The sequence below is a fragment of the Pongo abelii genome, chromosome 4, assembly GCF_028885655.2.
Source record: "Pongo abelii isolate AG06213 chromosome 4, NHGRI_mPonAbe1-v2.0_pri, whole genome shotgun sequence".
Classification (NCBI taxonomy): domain Eukaryota; kingdom Metazoa; phylum Chordata; class Mammalia; order Primates; family Hominidae; genus Pongo; species Pongo abelii.
Window position 1 is genome coordinate 140,586,347 of NC_071989.2, and position 19,492 is coordinate 140,605,838.

The 19,492-nt window shown below is 50.5% G+C and overlaps 1 protein-coding gene across 32 annotated transcripts in view; it reads right to left on the minus strand.

The window, feature by feature from the left end:
• The window catches only part of P4HA2 (prolyl 4-hydroxylase subunit alpha 2), a 35,438-nt gene extending 18,657 nt beyond the window's left edge, over positions 1-16,781 (minus strand). For 2 of the 32 annotated variants that reach the window (XM_009241020.4, XM_009241025.4), the window contains exons 1-6: positions 16,482-16,585; positions 15,770-15,905; positions 7,315-7,414; positions 6,524-6,620; positions 5,982-6,133; positions 2,695-2,832 (exon numbers count right to left, since the gene is read on the minus strand). In XM_009241020.4, the coding sequence (XP_009239295.1) occupies positions 2,695-2,832; positions 5,982-6,133; positions 6,524-6,620; positions 7,315-7,396 (469 nt within the window). In that variant the 5' untranslated portion in view covers positions 7,397-7,414; positions 15,770-15,905; positions 16,482-16,585. Of the gene's footprint in view, positions 1-2,694; positions 2,833-5,981; positions 6,134-6,523; positions 6,621-7,314; positions 7,415-13,882; positions 14,095-15,615; positions 15,943-16,030 lie in introns of those variants that run through there. The other 30 variants (XM_063724474.1, XM_063724480.1, XM_009241024.4 and 27 more) reach the window with 28 other exon arrangements.
• Positions 16,782-19,492: the final 2,711 nt, after the last annotated feature.

Consider the following 19,492-nt stretch of genomic DNA (forward strand, 5'->3'; position numbering starts at 1 on the left):
GAGTGCTGGAAAGTGACCATGAAGATAGTTTCAAGCCAATATGAAGAAGCAGCTATAGGGAGATGCAGGATTTAGGGTGGGCTCAAGATGGGAAAGACTATGTGTGTGGTTCCTCAGAGAATAATGAGAAAACAGATACCATGGAGGGGAAGTAGGGGCTGTGACTCTCCCTGGAAAGCAAGGAAGACTCCCCACAGCCCCATTAACAGCAACCTGGGCATGGCTGACACAAAAGAACTCAGAGAAGGCTCTTTCTGCCTGGAATGAAACCGCTACACAGCAGGCTAAATGCTTCAGAGACCAGGGTCTGCTCACCCCAGTGGCTCAGGAACCAATAACGAGGAATAGGAAGTTGAGGAGAGTAAACACAAGATGAAGTCCATAGGTAGGCCAGGGATTGGGGGGCTCCTGGAGCCCCTTTTCCCTCTCCACAGGTCTCCTCTGGCTCTGCAGGCCCAGGAACCTGCATTGCTGGGGCAGAGTAACATAGCTGACTGAGCTGGGGCTCTGGAGCTGAACTAAACTAGGTTTGTGTTGGCCTCACGAGGGCGCCAACCAGCTGTGTGACTATAGACAAGTTACCGTATCTCTCTAAGTCTCAGTCCCCTTATCTCTAAATAAAGATAATATCATCAATTTTAAAGAGCTTGTGCCAAGAATTCAAAGAGATGACATATGAAGATGTCTCCTATGACCCCCATGATGCTAATGACCAGTAGCTATTATCAACATGTCTCCCAGATGCCAAGAATGCTAAGAATGGCTTCCTGGCACTCAGCATCCTCGCCAGAGCCAACTCGAATGTCTACTCCCTGGAGAGCATTTGGGAGAGTGACAGCTGAGCTGAGTGCTGATAGGCAATCAGACATGGAGTAGCCTAGCTGACATGGGTAAAGGTATTCCTATAGAGGGGGTGAGATAAAAGAGCTGAGTGATAGGGAACGCTGAGTACAATGGGCAAGGAAGCCAGGAAAACGGAGTCACGCAGGACCCCAAAGACCACACACAGGAGGAGTTTGGGTTTAGCTTTGGAAATTAAGCACAGTAATGAGGAACTCATGTGAACAAATGTGTGCTTAAGACCACATGGAGGATGGTCTTAAGCAGTAAGCTGGAGGTAGGAGACAAGTCAGAATGGTATTTAGATAATCAAATTGAGAAAAAAGTAGCTGTGAGGCTGGAGTCAGGGGATAAGCACGGAAGACATGAGAGAAGGAGGCAGAATCCATAGGCCTTAGGCTTCTGGCTTAGGCAGCCAGAGGACGGAGGTCATTTTTGCTGAGATAGAAGGATGAGGGGGAGGTAAAGTGTTCACAAGGAGATGAGGATTTCAGTTCAGGACACATGAAGTTCGAGAAGTCCATGGAACATTCAAGTACAGATGTCCCAAAGGCATCTGTCTACACTGGCTAGAAGCTCAGGAGACAAGCCTTGGCAGGAAACACAGATCTGGATGTCATCCACCTCAGTTGATGGAAATGGCTGGGCTCACCTGGGGAAGGTGCTCAGGGAGAAGATGAGGTAAGGATGGAGTCCTAGGGAGTAATTCCCTTCTGCCCCATATCCCTATTCAGGACACTCATGGGTTTGCTGAGTGAACGTGAGAGGTCAACACCAGGGTGTGGTTCCCTCCTCCAAGCAACCAATCTCAAGGCTACAGAGTGACAGATCTTGCAGGTGCCCTGAACTGCCCTCCCTCTAATGGAGTCTAAAGGGGGCAGCTGGGGCTCTGGAGCTGGAATAAGCTGAGTCTGCATAGGCCTCACACAGTGAATCGCTGGGTTTACTGGTCTCCAGTAGCCCTCAAAACATCTTCTTATTAAACACTAACACTGGGAAGTCAGTGGGAGAGGGGCCACTTGAGAGAAAATGACCAGAGAGGCTAAAAAAGAAGCAGATATCAGTATCCCAGAATTCAAAGGAGGAGAGAACATCACAAAGAATGAGGCAATCCATCTGTCAAATACTGCTGGGAAGTAAAAGAACATTATGTGTGAACCTTGTTCGCTGTGTTTACCAGCCAAGTGGCCACTGATGACCTTGCAAGAACAGCATCAGTGAACAGTGGGGAAAAAGGCCAGATACTGTGAGTTCAGGAGTATATGGGAACCAGGAAAATGGACAGAGTGTAGATGACTCTATCCAGTAGCCTAACCAGGAGGGGAGAAGAGATGGATCAGCAGCAAAGACTCAAAAGACTCTCAGATACTGAGGGAGGCAAGTGTAAGATGAGCAAGAATACAGCCTATATGGGAGCTCAAGGGTAGAACCCAGAGAGGTGGAGACAGAATGTATAGCAGTAGAGACTGTAACTAAGAGGACTCAGGACAGGGGGACAGTAAGCCCAGATCAGCCTTAGATGTAAAGACATTGGAGGGTGGGAGACAAGAAGCAGGTCTGAATGCAGATCTGTGTGGTGCTCTGGGGACAGAGGCGGGGGGGGCTCCTGAGCAGCAACTTTGGCTTTCTCTGAGACGCAAGAGAGGGCCTTGGCTAATACATGTAGGGAGGTGGCAGGGCAGGGGCTGAGGGAGAAACCTGTCATGGGAGAGGGAGTCCAGCACAAACCGGTGAGCCAACAGGTGCACCAGAGGTGTACCCGAGGTTAGAGGCCACAAGTCGGCAGTGGCTCCAACCTGTCCCGCCACTAAAGAGACACATGCAGGACAGGCAACTCCTGGAGTGGTGAGTTACCTGGAAGTTCCCCTCTGGAAATTGTGCCTGGGTCCAGCCTGTATGTGTCCTGAAGTCTCATCAGGGCTTTGGCAGCTCCTATCTCGTCCTCATCAGTGGGGAAGAACTGCCGCTGCACAGAGAGGTTGGCGATAAAACCTTCCAAATGAGAGTCAGAACAAGAGATTACCCTTGATCCAGGGGCAGAATTCCACTTGGGACCAGAGAGGCAGCCACAAAGAGGGTCTCTGGCTAGTGAAATTTCCCCACCCCCTCCCTCAAAGGCTGTTGCCCCCTTCCACCAGGAAGTTGTCCCTGATGACTCCAGTCTATGGGGACTTTTCCTTTCTTACTCCTCACTGTACCTACTGCCCGTGTTGCTCTTTGGAACTAAGTAGAAACAGCCCCCCATATTGGTTAATATTTAGTAGTCTAGAAGTCTTGGCTCCAAAGCATTCAGTCAGAGCTGGTGGAGACAGAAGAAACAGAGGATAAAGAGGGTAACTGAGAAGAGCACGGGAGAGGACTCAGGGAAGAACTGTCAACCACTCAGTGGAAAATGAATCCCATGGAAAACCTTGATCCAGGGTAATTGAGCTAGTCAGGTAAACACAGACTTCCAGCACACATTTCAAGTTGAGGAGTAGTCCAAGGGACGATGGCAGTTAACTAACGAAGCCGAGCTGGCCACTCATTACTGACCACTGGCACTTATCATCCAGAAAGGTGATGATGAAAGTCCTGGAGGTCATCCCCCTCCCCCTAGGTTGACAGCTGAAGGACCACCTAGACAGGCCAAGGACCAAGGTGGGGCCGCACCAACCCAGCAAGGTCCGTCCCCTGAGAGACCACGGTGGGCCTGTTCTCCTCTGTACTCCCACCACTCAGATGTGCAATGAGTTCAGAGCATGGGCTCTCCAGTTATGGTGCTCAAGACCACAGCCTGAAGCCTGGGAGAGCTTTTGACCACAGAAGTACTCCAAGGAGGCTTTTCTGGGACTCCAAGCCCTAGCTGTAAAGTAAGATGTGTACCTCCTACAATCCCAGGTGGGAGCCAAGCCTTCCCAGGCTGACTTAGGGCCTTCAATTCTGCTTCTAAGATGAGAAGTGAGAGGGGAACAACAAGGCCATTCCTTCCCCAACCTCTTCGCAAGAGCAGCTGTATCCACTGCCACCTATGACTTCAGACCTAAACATCCACTTCAGCCATAACTGGGGACAGGAACCAAGAAGCTGTAACCCTGCCTTGTCTTCATAGCTACATGGTCAGGGACTCTAAAGAGTTTAGAATCTGGTGGGGTGGGGGTAGGGGAACATGCTGCCAGGAAAAGCCACACTGTCAGCATGCCCCACTCATTTCAGGGGCAAGAGCTCAAAGTCAGAGATGAAAACAACCAATTATTCTCTGGGCCTGCCCTATCTCCTTCCAGGTAATCATAAGGTTTTCCAAAGGAACCAGATGATGGTGGGAGTGTAGGGTGTGGAGAACAAGATTGGAGAGAGGAGGTCATCTGGGTAGGCTTAGTCTCCCGCCGTGCAGGCAGAACAGCCTGTCCCGAGCTGCAGGCCCAGGCGGAGAGGCGGGAGTCTGGGAAAGGCAGCCGTGGTTTCTGGAGGCAGTGAGCTCACTGGGCACAGCTCCAGCCTGGCTGAGCTCACCAATCCCTCTCCAGAGGCCACCCTGCCCCCAAGCCCAACCCAGTCTGGCCACATGGGCTAAAATGTCTTAGCCAGAGAGACAGCTAGTCTGAAGTTAATCAGCACTCACAGCTCAGGGAAAAGAGGCAGTGAAGAGCTGGGTACAGTGGCACTTTGCCTATAGTCCCAGCTACTCAGGAGGCTGAGGCAGGAGGATCACATGAGGCCAGGAGTTCAAGGCTGCAGTGTGCTACAATTGCATCTGTGAATAGCCACTGCACTCCAGTCTAGGCTAATATAGTGAGACCCTGTCCCTTTAAAAAAAAAAAAAAAAAAAAAAAAAGGCAGTGGGCATGGTGGCTCACGCCTGTAATCCCAGCACTTTGGGAGGTGGAGATGGGTGGATCACGAGGTCAAGAGATCAAGAACATCCTAGCCAACATGGTGAAACCCTGTCTCTACTAAAAATACCAAAAAAAAAAATCAGCTGGGCATGGTGGCACGTGCCTATAGTCCCAGCTACTCAGGAGGCTGAGGCAGGAGAATTGCTTGAACCCGGAGGCGGAGGTTGCAGTGAGCCGAGATCACGCCACTACACTCCAGCCTGGTGACAGAGTGAGACTCTGTCTCAAAAAAAAAAAAAAAAAAAAAAAAGTCAGTGAATCCAGGGGACTAAACCCAGGGCTAGGAGTTAGGAAAGCCCACCTCCAGGCCCACCCTACCATCTCTTCCTATTGACAGAAAAGTATTAGGGCATAAAAAGTATTATCACAATAAAAGCACCAAGTATAGTTTAAAGCTTTTAAAAAGTTCACACTCTGATCTGTAAATATCACGTCTAGGAATTTACCCTAGAAAAGTAATCAGAAGTATACACCAAGAAATACGTAAAAAGGTGCTGATAATTCAGAAAAAAATCCCATATCCAATGACTTGATCCATTTGACAGTATTATCAGTATGACAGATTATCACCATCTGACAGGTAATCACCATCCAGCCATTAAAATCATGTTGCAGAAGAACATTGAATGGCATATAAAGAAGCTGGGAAATTCACAGAAAGAATTTTTTCTTCTGTCACAAATCTACCAACAGATATGCTTTGTTTGTAAAAGATATGAATAGGAATGAATTTAGATCAGAACTATGCTCCCCAACTTGTCCTGGTCCCACCATCCAGCCCACTTGACACTTGTAAATTCATTTGTTCCTCCAAGCAACTGAGTTTGCATGCCCTGGTATGTATGTATAGTTCCATTTTTTAAATGTATATGCATAGGTAGAAAAACTATAATTTTAATAATGCTCACCACTGGGCAATTGGATTAAGAATTATAATTCTCTTGTTTTTGTGTTTTCCGACTTTTCTATAAACATGTATCACTAAAGTATAATTGGAAAAATGTCATTAGCAAAAAATAAGAAAAGACAGACACTAAAAAAAAGACGCTAAAAAAAGAACTGACCATCATTACATGTTAAAAACCAAGGCCAGCCAACTTCCAGGTCCCCACAGAGAAGGGAGAGAGCCATGAAACCAGCAGGGTCCTGTTTCCACAATGCACTTGCCCACCAACACCCAGACCCAAGACAGGCTCAGACACAACAACCCAGGCATGAGCACACAAACATATGGGCTCACTCAAGCACCTGCTCGCCGTCCCTCACCTGCAGCTGAGTCCTGCAGGACAAGGTCCTCCAGCGCCGGCCAGTCTGTGTTTAGCCGCTTCACCAGTTTGTAGGCATTCACAGGGTGTGCCAGGTAGCCCTCAGCATCAGCAGCTGACTTGCTAGTCAAGGCTTCCATTTTGTTGGCCCAGCTGTGGAACCAGAGGAAAAGGAAGACTAATGCATCCACCCACATAGGTCTTGACCTGTGATAATTTCCCTAGTGAGAATTCCCTGGTGCCAGGTTCTGGGGCCCTTTTCATCAACAGGCAATGAAAATGAATACAGTAACTCCCCACAGATACTTCTAGCCCCTTAATCTAGATAACAGCTGGGACCCCCAATGTAAGGGAAAAGGTCTTAAATAGAAAATAAACAGTGACTCCTTAGCCCATGTACTTAGCTCCTCTCAAGGACTCAGGCCAGCCCCACATCACCCTCTCAAGGGCTTCCTCTTATAGGCACCCTAGATGGCTTCCTTGTTCCTTGACGGGCAGAAGGGAAGGAAGGCCAACTAAGGATGGTACGGGGACTTAGGACACCTCTTAATCTTGGAAAGCTTGGCTTCCTCCACAAGGATGTACTCTTTCAGAGACTGCACCAGCTCTTTCTCTGCATAAATCAGGTCAGTCATGTGCCCTGCAAGGGAGAGAAGAAAGGCACCAGTGAGAAACAGATGAGGGATGTCCAGCCTCCTTCCTTGGGGCACAGAATAGCAGCACAGAAGCAAGTCTCCTGGGATAAGAACATGTCAGCTCTCTGGGGATCATGGGGACTTGGAGTTAAAGGGGGCCTAGGCACTCATGGGGTCCTATCTCCCAACTTCAGGAAGAAAGAGGCAGAGGCACCAAGGGGATGTTTGAGATAAGTGCACTGGATGTCATTCAAGAAGCAGCCCTAAATCTCATTCTCCGACTGTTACATAGCTGGTCATGACACTGGGGCATGGATATCCTGGGGGCTCACTACAGGATAAAAAGCTCTGAACTTTAGGTCAGAAGGATAAGAAAAGCTTGATCCTCAGGATACAAAGGATTTGCTGCTCAGAACCACTCTCTGGTCCATGGGCAAGGTGGTCAAAAAGACCAGAGAGCCCAAGTGCAGCCTGCACTTCCCAGGAAGAAAGACCCAATTCAGACATCTAGCTCCCTGAACACAGATCATTGGGATCTTATAGGGGAAAACAGCAACTCTGCCAGTTCCACTCTCCTCAGAACTGGCCAAAACCAGTAGTTAAGGCTATTCCACTCTAAATGAGAACAGGCTGCAGCCAGAGACATCCGTGGCATGTGAGCCAAGGTGTCAGGGAGACGACAGTCCTGTTGGCACGTACCAATAGAGGTGAAGAATTCAGCCTGCACACAGCTCAGGACACCAAACCAGGCCATCAGCAATGCAGACACCCAGAGTTTCATGGTCACAGAGGGAAGTGTCTGAAAGGCATTCAATGACAATCACTGGATCAACAAAGTGAAAAAGACTAATTTAGGTGAGGAGACATATAGGCATGTACACACATATGCAGTTAATCAAACATACCAAAATCCTGGCCTAGCACACAGAAGCTAAAAAGGACAAACAGCAGAAAGAACAAAGAGCATGCAGCCAGTGATGTGTGCTCAATTCTGGTCCCTGCTCTGGGAAGTCATGTGCCCTATGGAGAGAGCCCATCCTCTCAACTCCCAGCAACCACCTGTACCATGAGAAGGCAGAATCACAGTGGGGTACAGTCAGCTCTGGTTCCAATGGTCTGTCAGTCCAAGATTCTGGCCCACTCCTTCTTATTTCACAGACTGCTGTTTGTTTCTATCTTACCTTCCAACACATATGCCAGGACAGTGCCAGGTTTTGGGGAACCAGTCCCTGCCCACAAGGAGGCAACAGTATACGAGAGACAATAACAGAAAGATAATTTGACACAATATCCTCCAGGGTACCAACACCCAAACTAAGGTGTACAACAGATGGCCAGCCAGAAGAGGAATAAAACTAACCCTTGTCAGTCTGCACCTGCCAGAGAAAGAGCAGTCAGAGGAGACAGTCTCCTAGGCAGACAGTGTTCTTCCTGTAGTAAGGCTCCTTGGCAGACACTGTTCTCACTGGCCCGTCACCATTCATTCACAAATATTTACTGAAGACCCGCAGATGCCAGGCACTGATCTAGGCACTCAGGATACAAAAATGAATATGCCACACATGGCCAAAACCCCAGGCTGGGCTGCTGACATGGGAAAGGGGCCAGCTACTGTCTTCTCATCAGCCCAGAAATAGGCACAACCTGAGACAAACCCCACTGGCAGTAAACCTCAGTCCACAACAGAAGCTTCAGATACCGTCTCCCAGCTCAGCCATGCAGCCTAGACTGTGCTGGAGGATTACCACCCATCTGTACCCCAGCTCTGCCGGTCTTCTTCCTGCCCTGCTTTTGAGCACCCCACTGGAGTGCTCAAATGGAAATTGACTAAGACAAAACAAGCAAAACAAAGGAAATACAAATGCTTCCCCAAAAAAAACATAAGCCTTATCTGACAGAATTCGAACTCTAAGCTAATGCCAGTTCATCAATTTTTTGCCCTCCATACTTAATTAGACACACAGCACACCCACCATTCCTCATCTTACTCTTTCAGGAGAAATGCTAATCCATTGAGATTCCAGGTTAGGCTCAGAAAAGGCCAACCACAACTCCCATCTGCAAATGGATCCTCTATCAGAAGGAAAGCATAAGTGAATGGCCCCATGTGTTCATACCTATGCCAAATGTCTGCAGAGCTGACAGTCTTCCTGTCATAGTCTAGGTGTGGGGGTCCCAAGACACACAGGACAGTTATCTTCCAACCTGGAACCTGCTGCAGGGTAGGGCGTATTGTGCTAAGGGGTCCATTAGGGAGTTAGAGCAGCAGAAGACAGCAAGTCATCAAGAGAAAGTGAGTAAGCGTGGGCTTGCCCTGAAGCAGAGTCCAGGCCCTCCTGGTTCTAGCCACAGGTCTGCTCCAAGGCCTTACTATACTGTCTTCTCTATCCCAGGATTTCTCTCTTGCTTACACAAGCCCCTTATACCTAAGGGATTGGGTATCTGTTCCTTTTTCCTCAAAAGGCTTGACTGGCTCAGGCTCAGCACCTTCTGTATGTATGTAGGGAGGGGACAGTGAAAACATAGAGCTGGGAGGATGTATCTGTGAACAGAAAGGGACCAGCTGACTGCTCCTCAGAGCTGGGGTGGTGGGAGAACAGGGCCCAGGCAGGTTCCAAACCAGACATGGTTGGAAGTGGGGAACCCAGCATCTCTCCCCAGGTGTGTCTCCAGTTGCAGTTGCATACCTTTTTAGAGGCCAGATAAATTCCAGGGAAGAAGTCTGTCCATTCCTTTCAAATCATTCTGCTCCTATCATCTATGGTTCATACCTCACAACACTCAGGGAAAAGCCAGGTTTCTTCGTTACATGAATACCAGCTGTGATTTCTCTGGAATGTGCGACCTGGCTTAGACTGAGCCCATTCTTGAATCTCAGCCTGGAGGCAGAGCCTCAAAGAATCACAGATGGGGTTTGGGAAGAGCCTCAAAGAATCACAGGTAATTACAGATGACTTACTTACCAAGAGCCTGCAAAGTCTTGCTCTGGTGGGAGAAGGGGATAACTAACTCTGCTAGCCTGGACAGCTGGACACCTCCAAGCAGCAGCTCCCAGACTACCACATCAACACTGACATCTCTGGCAGGGGTACTCTGGAGCCCTACCCCATTTCTCCCAAGCCTGGGGCCCTTAACTCAAAAGGATCTGTACAAAAAGTCCTCTAATTAGAGTCAGATTGGGAAGAGGAAGCATCCAAGAGGGACTGTGCCCCACAATGTGGGAAAGGCCAACCTCCATCCCATCTCATAACTATGCCCACAGCTTGCTTAAGACAGAGTAGGTTAAAGTATGTGTACCTGCTGAGTGCCCCTACAAAGCGTCCAGTGCTGCCAAAAGCCCTCCCAGAAACCCTCAATATCCAACTGGAATAAGTCTGGAGGTGAACAATGTCAAACCCACTTTTATGAAAAACAAAGTGACATCTTGAGCAGAAAACTAATACTGAGTTTTATCTGTGCTGAATCCAGAGTTTAGAACAATGTCTGTCCCATACCAGGAACACAACAAAAAATACTTCACCACAGACTTGTTCAAATTAGGAAACTACAACAATAGAAGATTTTACATTTCTTCTATACAATGAGTTTTTACGGAGTATATTAAGAATGAATACTATGTATCAACATGGAGAGATCTAAGCATACTGTTAAGTGAGAAAAGTGGGCCCCAAATAATATGCACTCTATAATTCCATTTTTGTAAGGAAAAATTAATGTATGTGTGTATATAGAGAGATGCAAGAAAAGAGTCATACACCTGGCTATATCGTGGTGAAATAATTTCTTTTTATTTTTATGCTTGTTTCTCTTTCTACAAGAAATTCCATAGCAATTTGTAAAATTATTTTATCATATGCTTAAAATGTAAAGAAAACAAAGCAGGCCCTTCTCAAACAGACTCCAAACGGGCCCTGCCATCCCCAGTGTTTGGACCCCCACAGGGAAGTCCTGCAAAACCTGCCAACATCCCAGCAACAGTGATTCACCCATCAGGCGACTGGCACTGTTTCTAAACACAGGGCAATTCCAAGACATACAACCAGAGGTCCTACCAAACCTGAACTTTGGAAAAGACATTTACAATCTGGCCAAATGGCCATGAAAAGATGTTTCCAGCTGCAAACCAGCAGCGTCCTTAGCTTCTCTCCTTACCTCATCAGGCAGAACCTCTGCCAAGCTCCCAGCTGCAACCCAAATGCAACAGCCTGAGTTTTAACAATGTATTTAACAGCCTAGAGACAGAACATGAGCTTGCTGAGAACAAACTGGTCTTGCTTGGCACTGAACAAGAAGCTGCCTGCCTTCTGTGAAGGGGGAAAACCTAACTGGACATGGCTCCCCGCTGCCTCCAACTCTAGGATAACAGGGCTGAAAGGACCTGTGTGTTCAGCCTAAGAGGATCCAGAGGCTCCAGGAGACCCTGCCACCAAAGCACGTGGATGTCCATTCAGGCCCATAAGCTGCTGCCACAGCAGCCTAGGCAAGTATGGGGGGGTACCCTACTCTCCTTAGCCTCAGTCATCACCCTGATCTGAGCCACCCCTAACTTCCCCTACAGGCATCCTGGCCCCCACTATACTGGCCTCTCCACATGTCATCTGGCCTTCATCCCACCTCTGCTCTACAAAGTAGCCAGCATGATTTATCAAAGCCCTCCTTTGGCTCTCTACTGCCATCAGGATAAAGTTCAAACTCTTTAGCCCAAAGGGTCCTTTTGACTGTGTGACCAGGCCCTGCTGCCCTCTCCAGCCTCATCTCACCATGCCAGGTTTCATATCTTCAACAACTACTTTATGTGAAAAAATATTCTCCTTCACCAAGAACCTAATAAAGCCAAAATGTTTATCTGTATCTATCCGCATACTTTCTCTGTCTGGTACCTGAACAGTGGTTGACTTCCACTTCCCCACCTGGGTACGATCAACACCACAAAGTCTTGCTTCAGTAACTAGACAATGAAGTAGCAGAGAAGGCTGTTAAAACTGACACGCAAAAGCCAAGTTGGGTTTTCAGTCACAGTCTTGGCAGAGACTTGGCAGTCTGGATGAGACTAACTCATAAAAGGGAACTACACTTGAGGATAAAATCCATATACCACTATATTGGATGCATCTTACATCCCACCTTGCAACCTCTTGGTCTCACCCGTCTCCCAGGTCCCAGGGTATTTACTTTGCCTCAGCCCAGTGGAGGAGACTATCCAGGCCCACGCCAGAATCTCTGGCTCCTCTCACTATCTCCAGACTCTGTTGAAGTACCAGACTGGCCTCCCCAGTGGCTACCACAGGGCCCTCATAGGGTAACCAAGTACATCTCTGTGCAGAGTAGCCAGCTTGCTAAAACACCACCTCCCATCCCTCCTTTATACCTCACTTTTTTCTTTTATTTTTTTGAGACAGTCTTGCTCTGTCGCCCAGGCTGGAGTGCAGTGGCGCAATATTGGCTCAATGCAATCTCCACTTCCCGGGTTCAAGGGATTCTCCTGCCTCAGCCTCTTGAGTAGCTTGGACTACAGGTGTGTGCCACCATGTCCAGCTAATTTTTGTATTTTTAGTAGACATGGGGTTTCACCATATTGGCCAGTTGGTATTAAACTCCTGACCTCAGGCAATCCACCCATCTCAGCCTCCCAAAGTGCTGGGATTATAGGCATGAGCCATCGCACGGTCCTGCACCTCCCTTTTGTTTTCCCTCACCCTGGCTGCCCTGCAATTACACCTTCCAATAAAGCATTAAGTACTTAAGCTCTGTCTCAGGCTATTTCCTGGGAACATAGTCTGAGATAAGCACTATTTGTTTCGAAAAATCTTTCATTTCTACTATCTAATTCTCACCCAAACCTTCTAAGCTAGATAACTACCTCCATTCCAGATATAAGATAGATACAAATGACAAACAGCTGAGGCTGAGAGAGGGTTTCCTACATATCTGACATCTGACAGCAAATCAATGACAGAACCAAGAGTCAAACCCAAAACACACTCTGCTAGATATTGCAGCCATCCAGTCCTACTCAGTAATCTGTTACCTTAAAGTGCAATGGACTCCCAAACAGGGGAGCCACACTTTGCCCAGGAAGAACATGCCTGCCCAGGTTAAGGACTTTATCAGGGGTTACACCAAAGGTTCATAAAGCAGGTCCATGACATCCCTGGCTGGATCTCGCCAGAGGGAGGAACGCAACATGGACCCAGAAAACAGCAACATGGTCCCTTAAGTTCAGATGGGCAGTCACTCCTACCTTAGACATGACAGCACTCACAAATAACCAGCCAGTCCAGCTCAGGGCAAGGAAGTACAGTCAAATGGATAGGCACACCTGCCCTAGGGTCAGACATACTAAGAGTTAAACCCCAGTTCTATACCACTTCCCGGCTTTGTGACCTTGGACAAGTTATAGGATTCCTCAGTTTCCCCATGTATATAATAGAGACAATACTAGGACCTATATCTCATAGGGCTGTTGGAGGACTGAATGTGATGACAGATGTTGGCAGATAGCCCCGCACTAGGCATAATTTATGTCAATCATTAGTACCAAGGGCACCAGAGAAACATCAGTGGACCTGAGGCAGCCAGCTGCCCAGCCCAAGTCAGCTGATTCCTGGGTGAGAAAGAAGGTCCAGACTAGGGGACAGTGAAGATGCAAACAAGGCAGAAATTGGGCGATCTCCACGTCCCAGGAGCACCACAAGGGATGAAACATTTAATTCAGGAGAGACTGGAATCAGGTATAATGTAGTACATTGATCATTAGGGGATAACCCTGGAACTGGTCAATCACTGGCTCTAAAGCTCATCAAGCAATGTTCTCTAGCAAAAGGCGGGGGATTGGACCAATACTCTAGGAACTCACACACTTATATGCCTCTGACCTGCTCATTCCAGGCTCCTACAAGTACCCAGGCCTGAGGATCTCCACTACACCCTGGCCCTCAGAGTGCCAGGTACAAAACAGGCCACACTCTAAACAAGCACTTCCTGAAAGGTACAGAGCAGATGCTGGCCTGTTACCAGGCTCAGATAGATTCCATCTGAGCTGGAGAGCACTCTACCCAAATACTTAACCCTCTGCCCTGCAATGACACCAGCTGAACAAGAACTCTCTTCTAGGGCTCCAGTAAATCATCCAGACTTTTCATTCCCTTCTGCTCTGAGAAAAAAAAAACAACTGTCTTTCTATCCCTCATTCCATGTCCGTAACACAAAGCCCACAGACCACAGGACCTTCCAGCCCTCTTTGCTCTAGGACAGGCTGATGTCTTACCCTAAGGAACTTCAAATATCCAAATTGCTAGATGTGAGCAACTTTCCCGAAGTTTAACTCTCACTCCAGCACTCTGCTGGGCTTGCATGTACTTGCATCACAGCTTTTCCTGCCAACTTCCATCTGCATAATAGTAAACTCTTGACAGACCCCAGGAGCCAGGGACACACCTCCTAGCCCTCTGCACACTATCAGCCAGCGTGGCCACAAATCAGCCAAGGCCTTGCTTCCAGTCTCAGACCCTCCCAAGGATGTGGGAGGGCAGAGTGAAAAAGGGAGGCCTTCTTAGGAAATGAGGAGACCCTAGATTCCCTCAACCGACTCATTCCTCAGAGCTGCACCCACGTAGTCTCTTCCTTTGATGAGCACTCACAGCCGGGCTCCTCCCCTGGCACATGGCCAGCTGCCAATATGAAGCAGCAATCTCAGAGTACGAGCTACCCACAGGCAAGAATAGTGCCTCAGCCACCTCCTCTCTCTCGTCCCTCATTCCAGCCCCAGGCACGCTCCAGTCAGAAGCCAAACAGGCAGAAGGCACTCAAGGGATGAACTGAGATCAGCTGGGGCCAGTCTAAACCAGTGACTAAGTAAGCACTGTCTAGAGTACCCCAATGCAGAGCTTTCGACAGGATACAAGGGCCTATCACATGCCACAGACAATGCCTCAGCTAAGCTGTCACCAAGTCTGCCTGCTGAGCTCTCAGAGAACTAGGGTGATCCAGTATGACAGCATCTTTGGAATGAGGCCCCCAGCCAACTCACTCCATCCTTGCTACGTGGCTTCATTGACTGGGCCACACAGTGGACACTCAGCTGTGTAAGAACAAGGAGGCCCTAAAAGAAAAGAATTCAAAGACCAAACATTTTGTGAGTGGGGAGAAGCAGAGAGACTGAGCGCTGAGGCCCAGAACCACAGTGAGAGCCTGCACCTTGGACACTTCAGGGGCAGTTTAAGTACAAGCCAAAGGAAATCCTAGTTCATTTAACAGAGACTAAATTATGGAACCTGTTAATGTCAGATGAGACACAGGCTGAAAACAAGCAGCAGACCCCAAAAACATCCTATAAATTCTTAGGTGGACAACGGATCTCTACAAAGTCTGGGACATTTAAGAATGCCCCAAGCTACAATGTAACGGACTCCAGCCCTTGCTCTTAGGACAGGATTTCCTACAAGAGGGCTGGGGCTGTGAGGCCCCAGGTAGTCTATATCAAGAAGCACAAATCTCGGGTGCCACTCTACAGCAACAGACAACAGTCTCAGTCTTGGGAGGGATCCCAGTGCTCTCCTGCACCATCTCTCTTTTTTTTTTTTTTTTAAGATGGAGTCTCGCTCTGTCTCCCAGGCTGGAGTGCAGTGGCGCGATCTCAGCTCACTGCAACCTCTGCCTCCCGAGTAGCTGGGACTACAGGCGCGCACCACCATGCCCGGATAATTTTTTGTATTCTCCTGCACCATCTTAAAGGGTCAAATAGAATACAAAGGCCAGGGACCCACCTGGGCTGCCCAGCAATACCTGAGGCAGGAAGTGCCCTGATCCAGGCTCCTGCTGCGAGGGTCAACTGGGCATCTTACACATGCAGGGCACCGTACCAGGCACGTCATCTCACTCCAGGGTCTTATAGACAGCGTCCGTGAACAGCTATCCCCTACAGTGTTCCTTCCCCATCACCTTGCTTCCACTACAAGGCCATAAGGAATGGCATTGGCCAAGGTCTCTGCTCCCACTCACATAGGCTGTTCCTCTGTCCACGCTGCCCTTTTGCCAGCCTTCCTCTGACCACTCCAGCTCATGGGTCACCTCCTCCGGGAGGTCCTCTGGCCAGAGGCAGTCAGTGCTCTACCAAGTACCCACTGCCCGCATTCCCTTCCAGCACAGCGCTCACCACACTGCTCTGGGCCAGGACCTTCCCGCTCTTCCAATCCGCCTGTCCCACTGGGTTAGCAACTGCTTGCGGTTTCTGGCACACAGAAGGGTCCCGTTTGTTGAATTAGTTAACGAATTATCACGGGTCTCCGCAGCTGCCAAGGAAAAACAACGCTGGTTCCACAAGGATGTCTGGGGGAGAAAAGACTTTCTGATCCAATGGCCCATCTAATGGGCTCCAAGCTGGACCCTGCCCGGACAAGACCTCGGACTCCCAGACCTTGGGAGGGTGCAGAACGGGCTTAGCCAATATGAAGAGGCCCCTCAGGGCCAGGCGGACGCCGCGCCCCCGCTCCCAACAGCCGGCAGCCCGGGGTCAGGCCGCCACTTCCCGGGAGCCTGACAGGGAAGAGCCGCCAAGTTCCCAGCCCCGCCCGACCGCCGAGGGAACTGCACGAAGGGCGCCGCTGACCTCACCACCCTGAGCTCAGGAAGGCTTGCGGGCGGCGGGACAGGAACCCAGACGGGTGCAGAAACAGGGCGGAGGGTGCAGAAACAGGGCGGAGGGTGCACGGTTGCGGCCCGGACTGCGCTGCTGGCGGCTAGCGGCGCGACCCCCGGCCCCGGCCTCTAACTCTCAGCCCCGCGCGGGCAGAACGCACCGCCTGGCGACCCCAGCCCGCGCCGCAGCGCTGGGGATGATCTGGCGGCTGAGCGGACGGGGCGCTCACCTGGACACTCGCAGCTCCCTGCGTTTCCAGAACCTCCCGCGGCGTCGCCCGGTCAGCTCGGCGCCTCCTCCCTTGGCGACTCCGCCTCCGGCAGCGGCTGGGGCTCCGCCCACTTGAGCCGCCGCCACGTCCCCACCTCACGCTCCACACGCCTTCCTGCGTCCTAGTCCCCAGCTCCGGGGGCTCCGGCGGGGTTCGCCGTCCTCTGCGACCCCTGGGAACGCCCAGGCTACCCGGCCTCGCGGGAGCAGGAGCCGGAGCCGGAGCCGGAGCTGGCCGCCCGCGCCCTTCATGCCGGCCGCAGCCCACCGCACGTACTCCGCGCCCGCCTGGCTTTGGCGCCCCTCACCTGCGGGCCTTGGCCCGCCCTCCTCCCCAGCCCCTGGGCGCCTGGAGAGGTCGCCACGACCCGATCCCCGCGCCGGGGCTGTAGGGAGAGCGTCCCTGGAGGCTGACGGATTTCCCTGCCTGCGCTCATGCCCATTGCCTGGGGGGCCCTGCCGGGTACACGGGCCCCTTCTTCCCAGCACCACCACAAGGAGGCTGTTACGGGAGGCTGGGGTCACCCCGGCTAGGAACTGGGTATCAGGAGAGGAGGCAAGTGGAGAAGACCCTGAGGAAGACTAGGGACCTGGGGCCCACCCCCTGGAGACCAAGATTGGGAGGCCCATTCCCAGGGCCGAGCTCCCAGTGGGTTTCAGAGAGTCCTGGGCTCTGGTCCAGGCAGTCCTGATGGCATGTGCAGGGGTGATGGATTGATGAGAAGGGGGCTCATCAAAGACTGGGTGGGGGCGAAGGCGGGGGGGGCGGTAACAACCTGGGGCACACTGGGTTGCCCAAACCCTTCTTTATGCCATGGGCCAAAAAGAGTGGACACCTGGTTCAGCCAATCCAGTCTAGAAGGGAATAAGGACAGAGATGCAGCAAACCTCAGCCTGAGCGGGAGGAGGCCCTGGCGGCCAGGCAGGTTCCCACGCCTGCTCTGTGAACCTTCCTCTCATGAATGAGGGGAAGCACGGTCTGAGAATCTCATCAGGGAGCAAGCCCAGAGCGGGAGATGCCCAGCCTCCGCCCAGGCCCAGTGTGGATATTCCCTGTGGCACACGGGCCAGGCAGGCGGCCCAGACCTGGGGAAAGCAGGAGCACGCACATGGAAATATACATAAAACATGGGTGAGCCACTGTTCCTGCCTGCGTCAGCCACCGGCTCGAGCCGGGCTAAAACCACACAAACCCTCCTGCATCTGCTACATCCACAGAAGCTTCCTTCCATCTCCTGCCCCTTCTCAGGAGTTTGCCCCATGGATCATCCCTTTTCTCTCCTGAAGGCTCAACTACCCGCTCTCAACTGGATCTTTCCCATTGGCCTATAAATGTGTTCAAGCCTCTACTATGGGAACAAAACCCTCATTCGACCCCACTGAGTGTCTCTGTTCTCAACCGCAGCAGAATTTCTTGAAAGAGCTGTCTCCCCATCCTCACATCTCTCCCACTCTTCAGGCCCTAAAAGAGCTGTCTCTCCCACTCTTCAGGCCCTGCAGTCAGCCTTCTAGCTCCCTAACAGCACCAAACCAGGTCTCAATAAACTATAGCCTCCAATCTCTAAATTCAACGGCTGTTCTTCAGACCTCATCTGCCAGGGCCCTGAGCAGTGTCTGACACCCAGCGATGACCACAGCCCCTCTGGAACACTGATTTCCCTTGGTTTCCCCTCGTCCTCTCTGGCCACCTCTGCTCAAGCTTCTTCAGCAGCCTCTCCCCATTAGTAAAGTTTGGGGGTTCCTCAAAACTCAGGTCTAGGCTTTCCACTTCTCACTTCTCTTTACACACAGGTGACACAAATTTCTCTTTACCCTTATCCTTACTGCTGAACCCCAGATTCATATAACTCACTATTCAGTGTACATCCCCACTTGAGTGTCCACAGGCACCTCAATGGCAACATGTCCAACACAGAGTTCTTGTTCTCCCCCACATCTTCCCCCTCCACACATCCTGTCTTTACTGCTGTACTGAAGGAGATACTTCCCATCAGTTACCTAACCAGAAGCCTGGGAGTCATACTTGGCAGCTCTCTCTCCCTCATCCCCAGACCCTATTTACCTATATCCCAAGTCTGTTCAATTTTACCCCTAAATCTCCCTCTAATCCACCCACTTCTCTCCATCTTTTTCACATGAGTGATGGCAACACTTTCCTGACTGGCTGCTCCTCCATTTTTGTTCCCTCTCATCTCTCCTTCACTACAACCATGATGATCTCAAAATGCAGATCTGAGCCCATTACTTGCAGCTGGGAAATTGCATTGATCTTGAGAAACATCGAAAAGTGGTTTATAAGGTTCCACATGGTTTGGCCTCTGCTCACTTCTGTAACCACATCGAACTTCCTCCAGTCTCTCTAACTGGCCATTCCCCCTCCCCACCCCAGACCTTTATACATGCTGTTCCTTCTGTCTAGAAAAAAATTTTCCCTACCTGATTAAAACCTTCAGAATCCTTCAGATTCCCTCAGAGGCAGAGAGATTTTCCTCACTTCCCTGAGTAGGTCAAAACCTCCCATAACAGACCAGGCACGGTGGCTCATGCCTGTAATCCCAGCACTTTGGAAGGCTGAGGCGGACGGATCACCTGAGGTCAGGAGTTCGAGACCAGCATGACTGACATGGTGAAACCCCACCTCTACAACAATACAAAAATTAGCTGAGCATGGCCAGGCGTGGTGGCTCACACCTGTAATCCCAGCACTTTGGGAGGCCGAGGTGGGTGGATCACGAGTTCAGGAGATTGAGACCATCCTGGCTAACATGGTAAAACCCCGTCTGTACTAAAAATACAAAAAATTAGCCAGGTGTGATGGCGCATGCCTGTAGTCCCAGCTGCTTGGGAGGCTGAGGCAGGAGAATGGCGTGAACCTGGGAGGCAGAGCTTGCAGTGAGCCACGCATGATGGCGGGTGTCTGTAATCCCAGCTACTAGGGAGGCTGAGGTGGGAGAATCACTTGAACTCAGG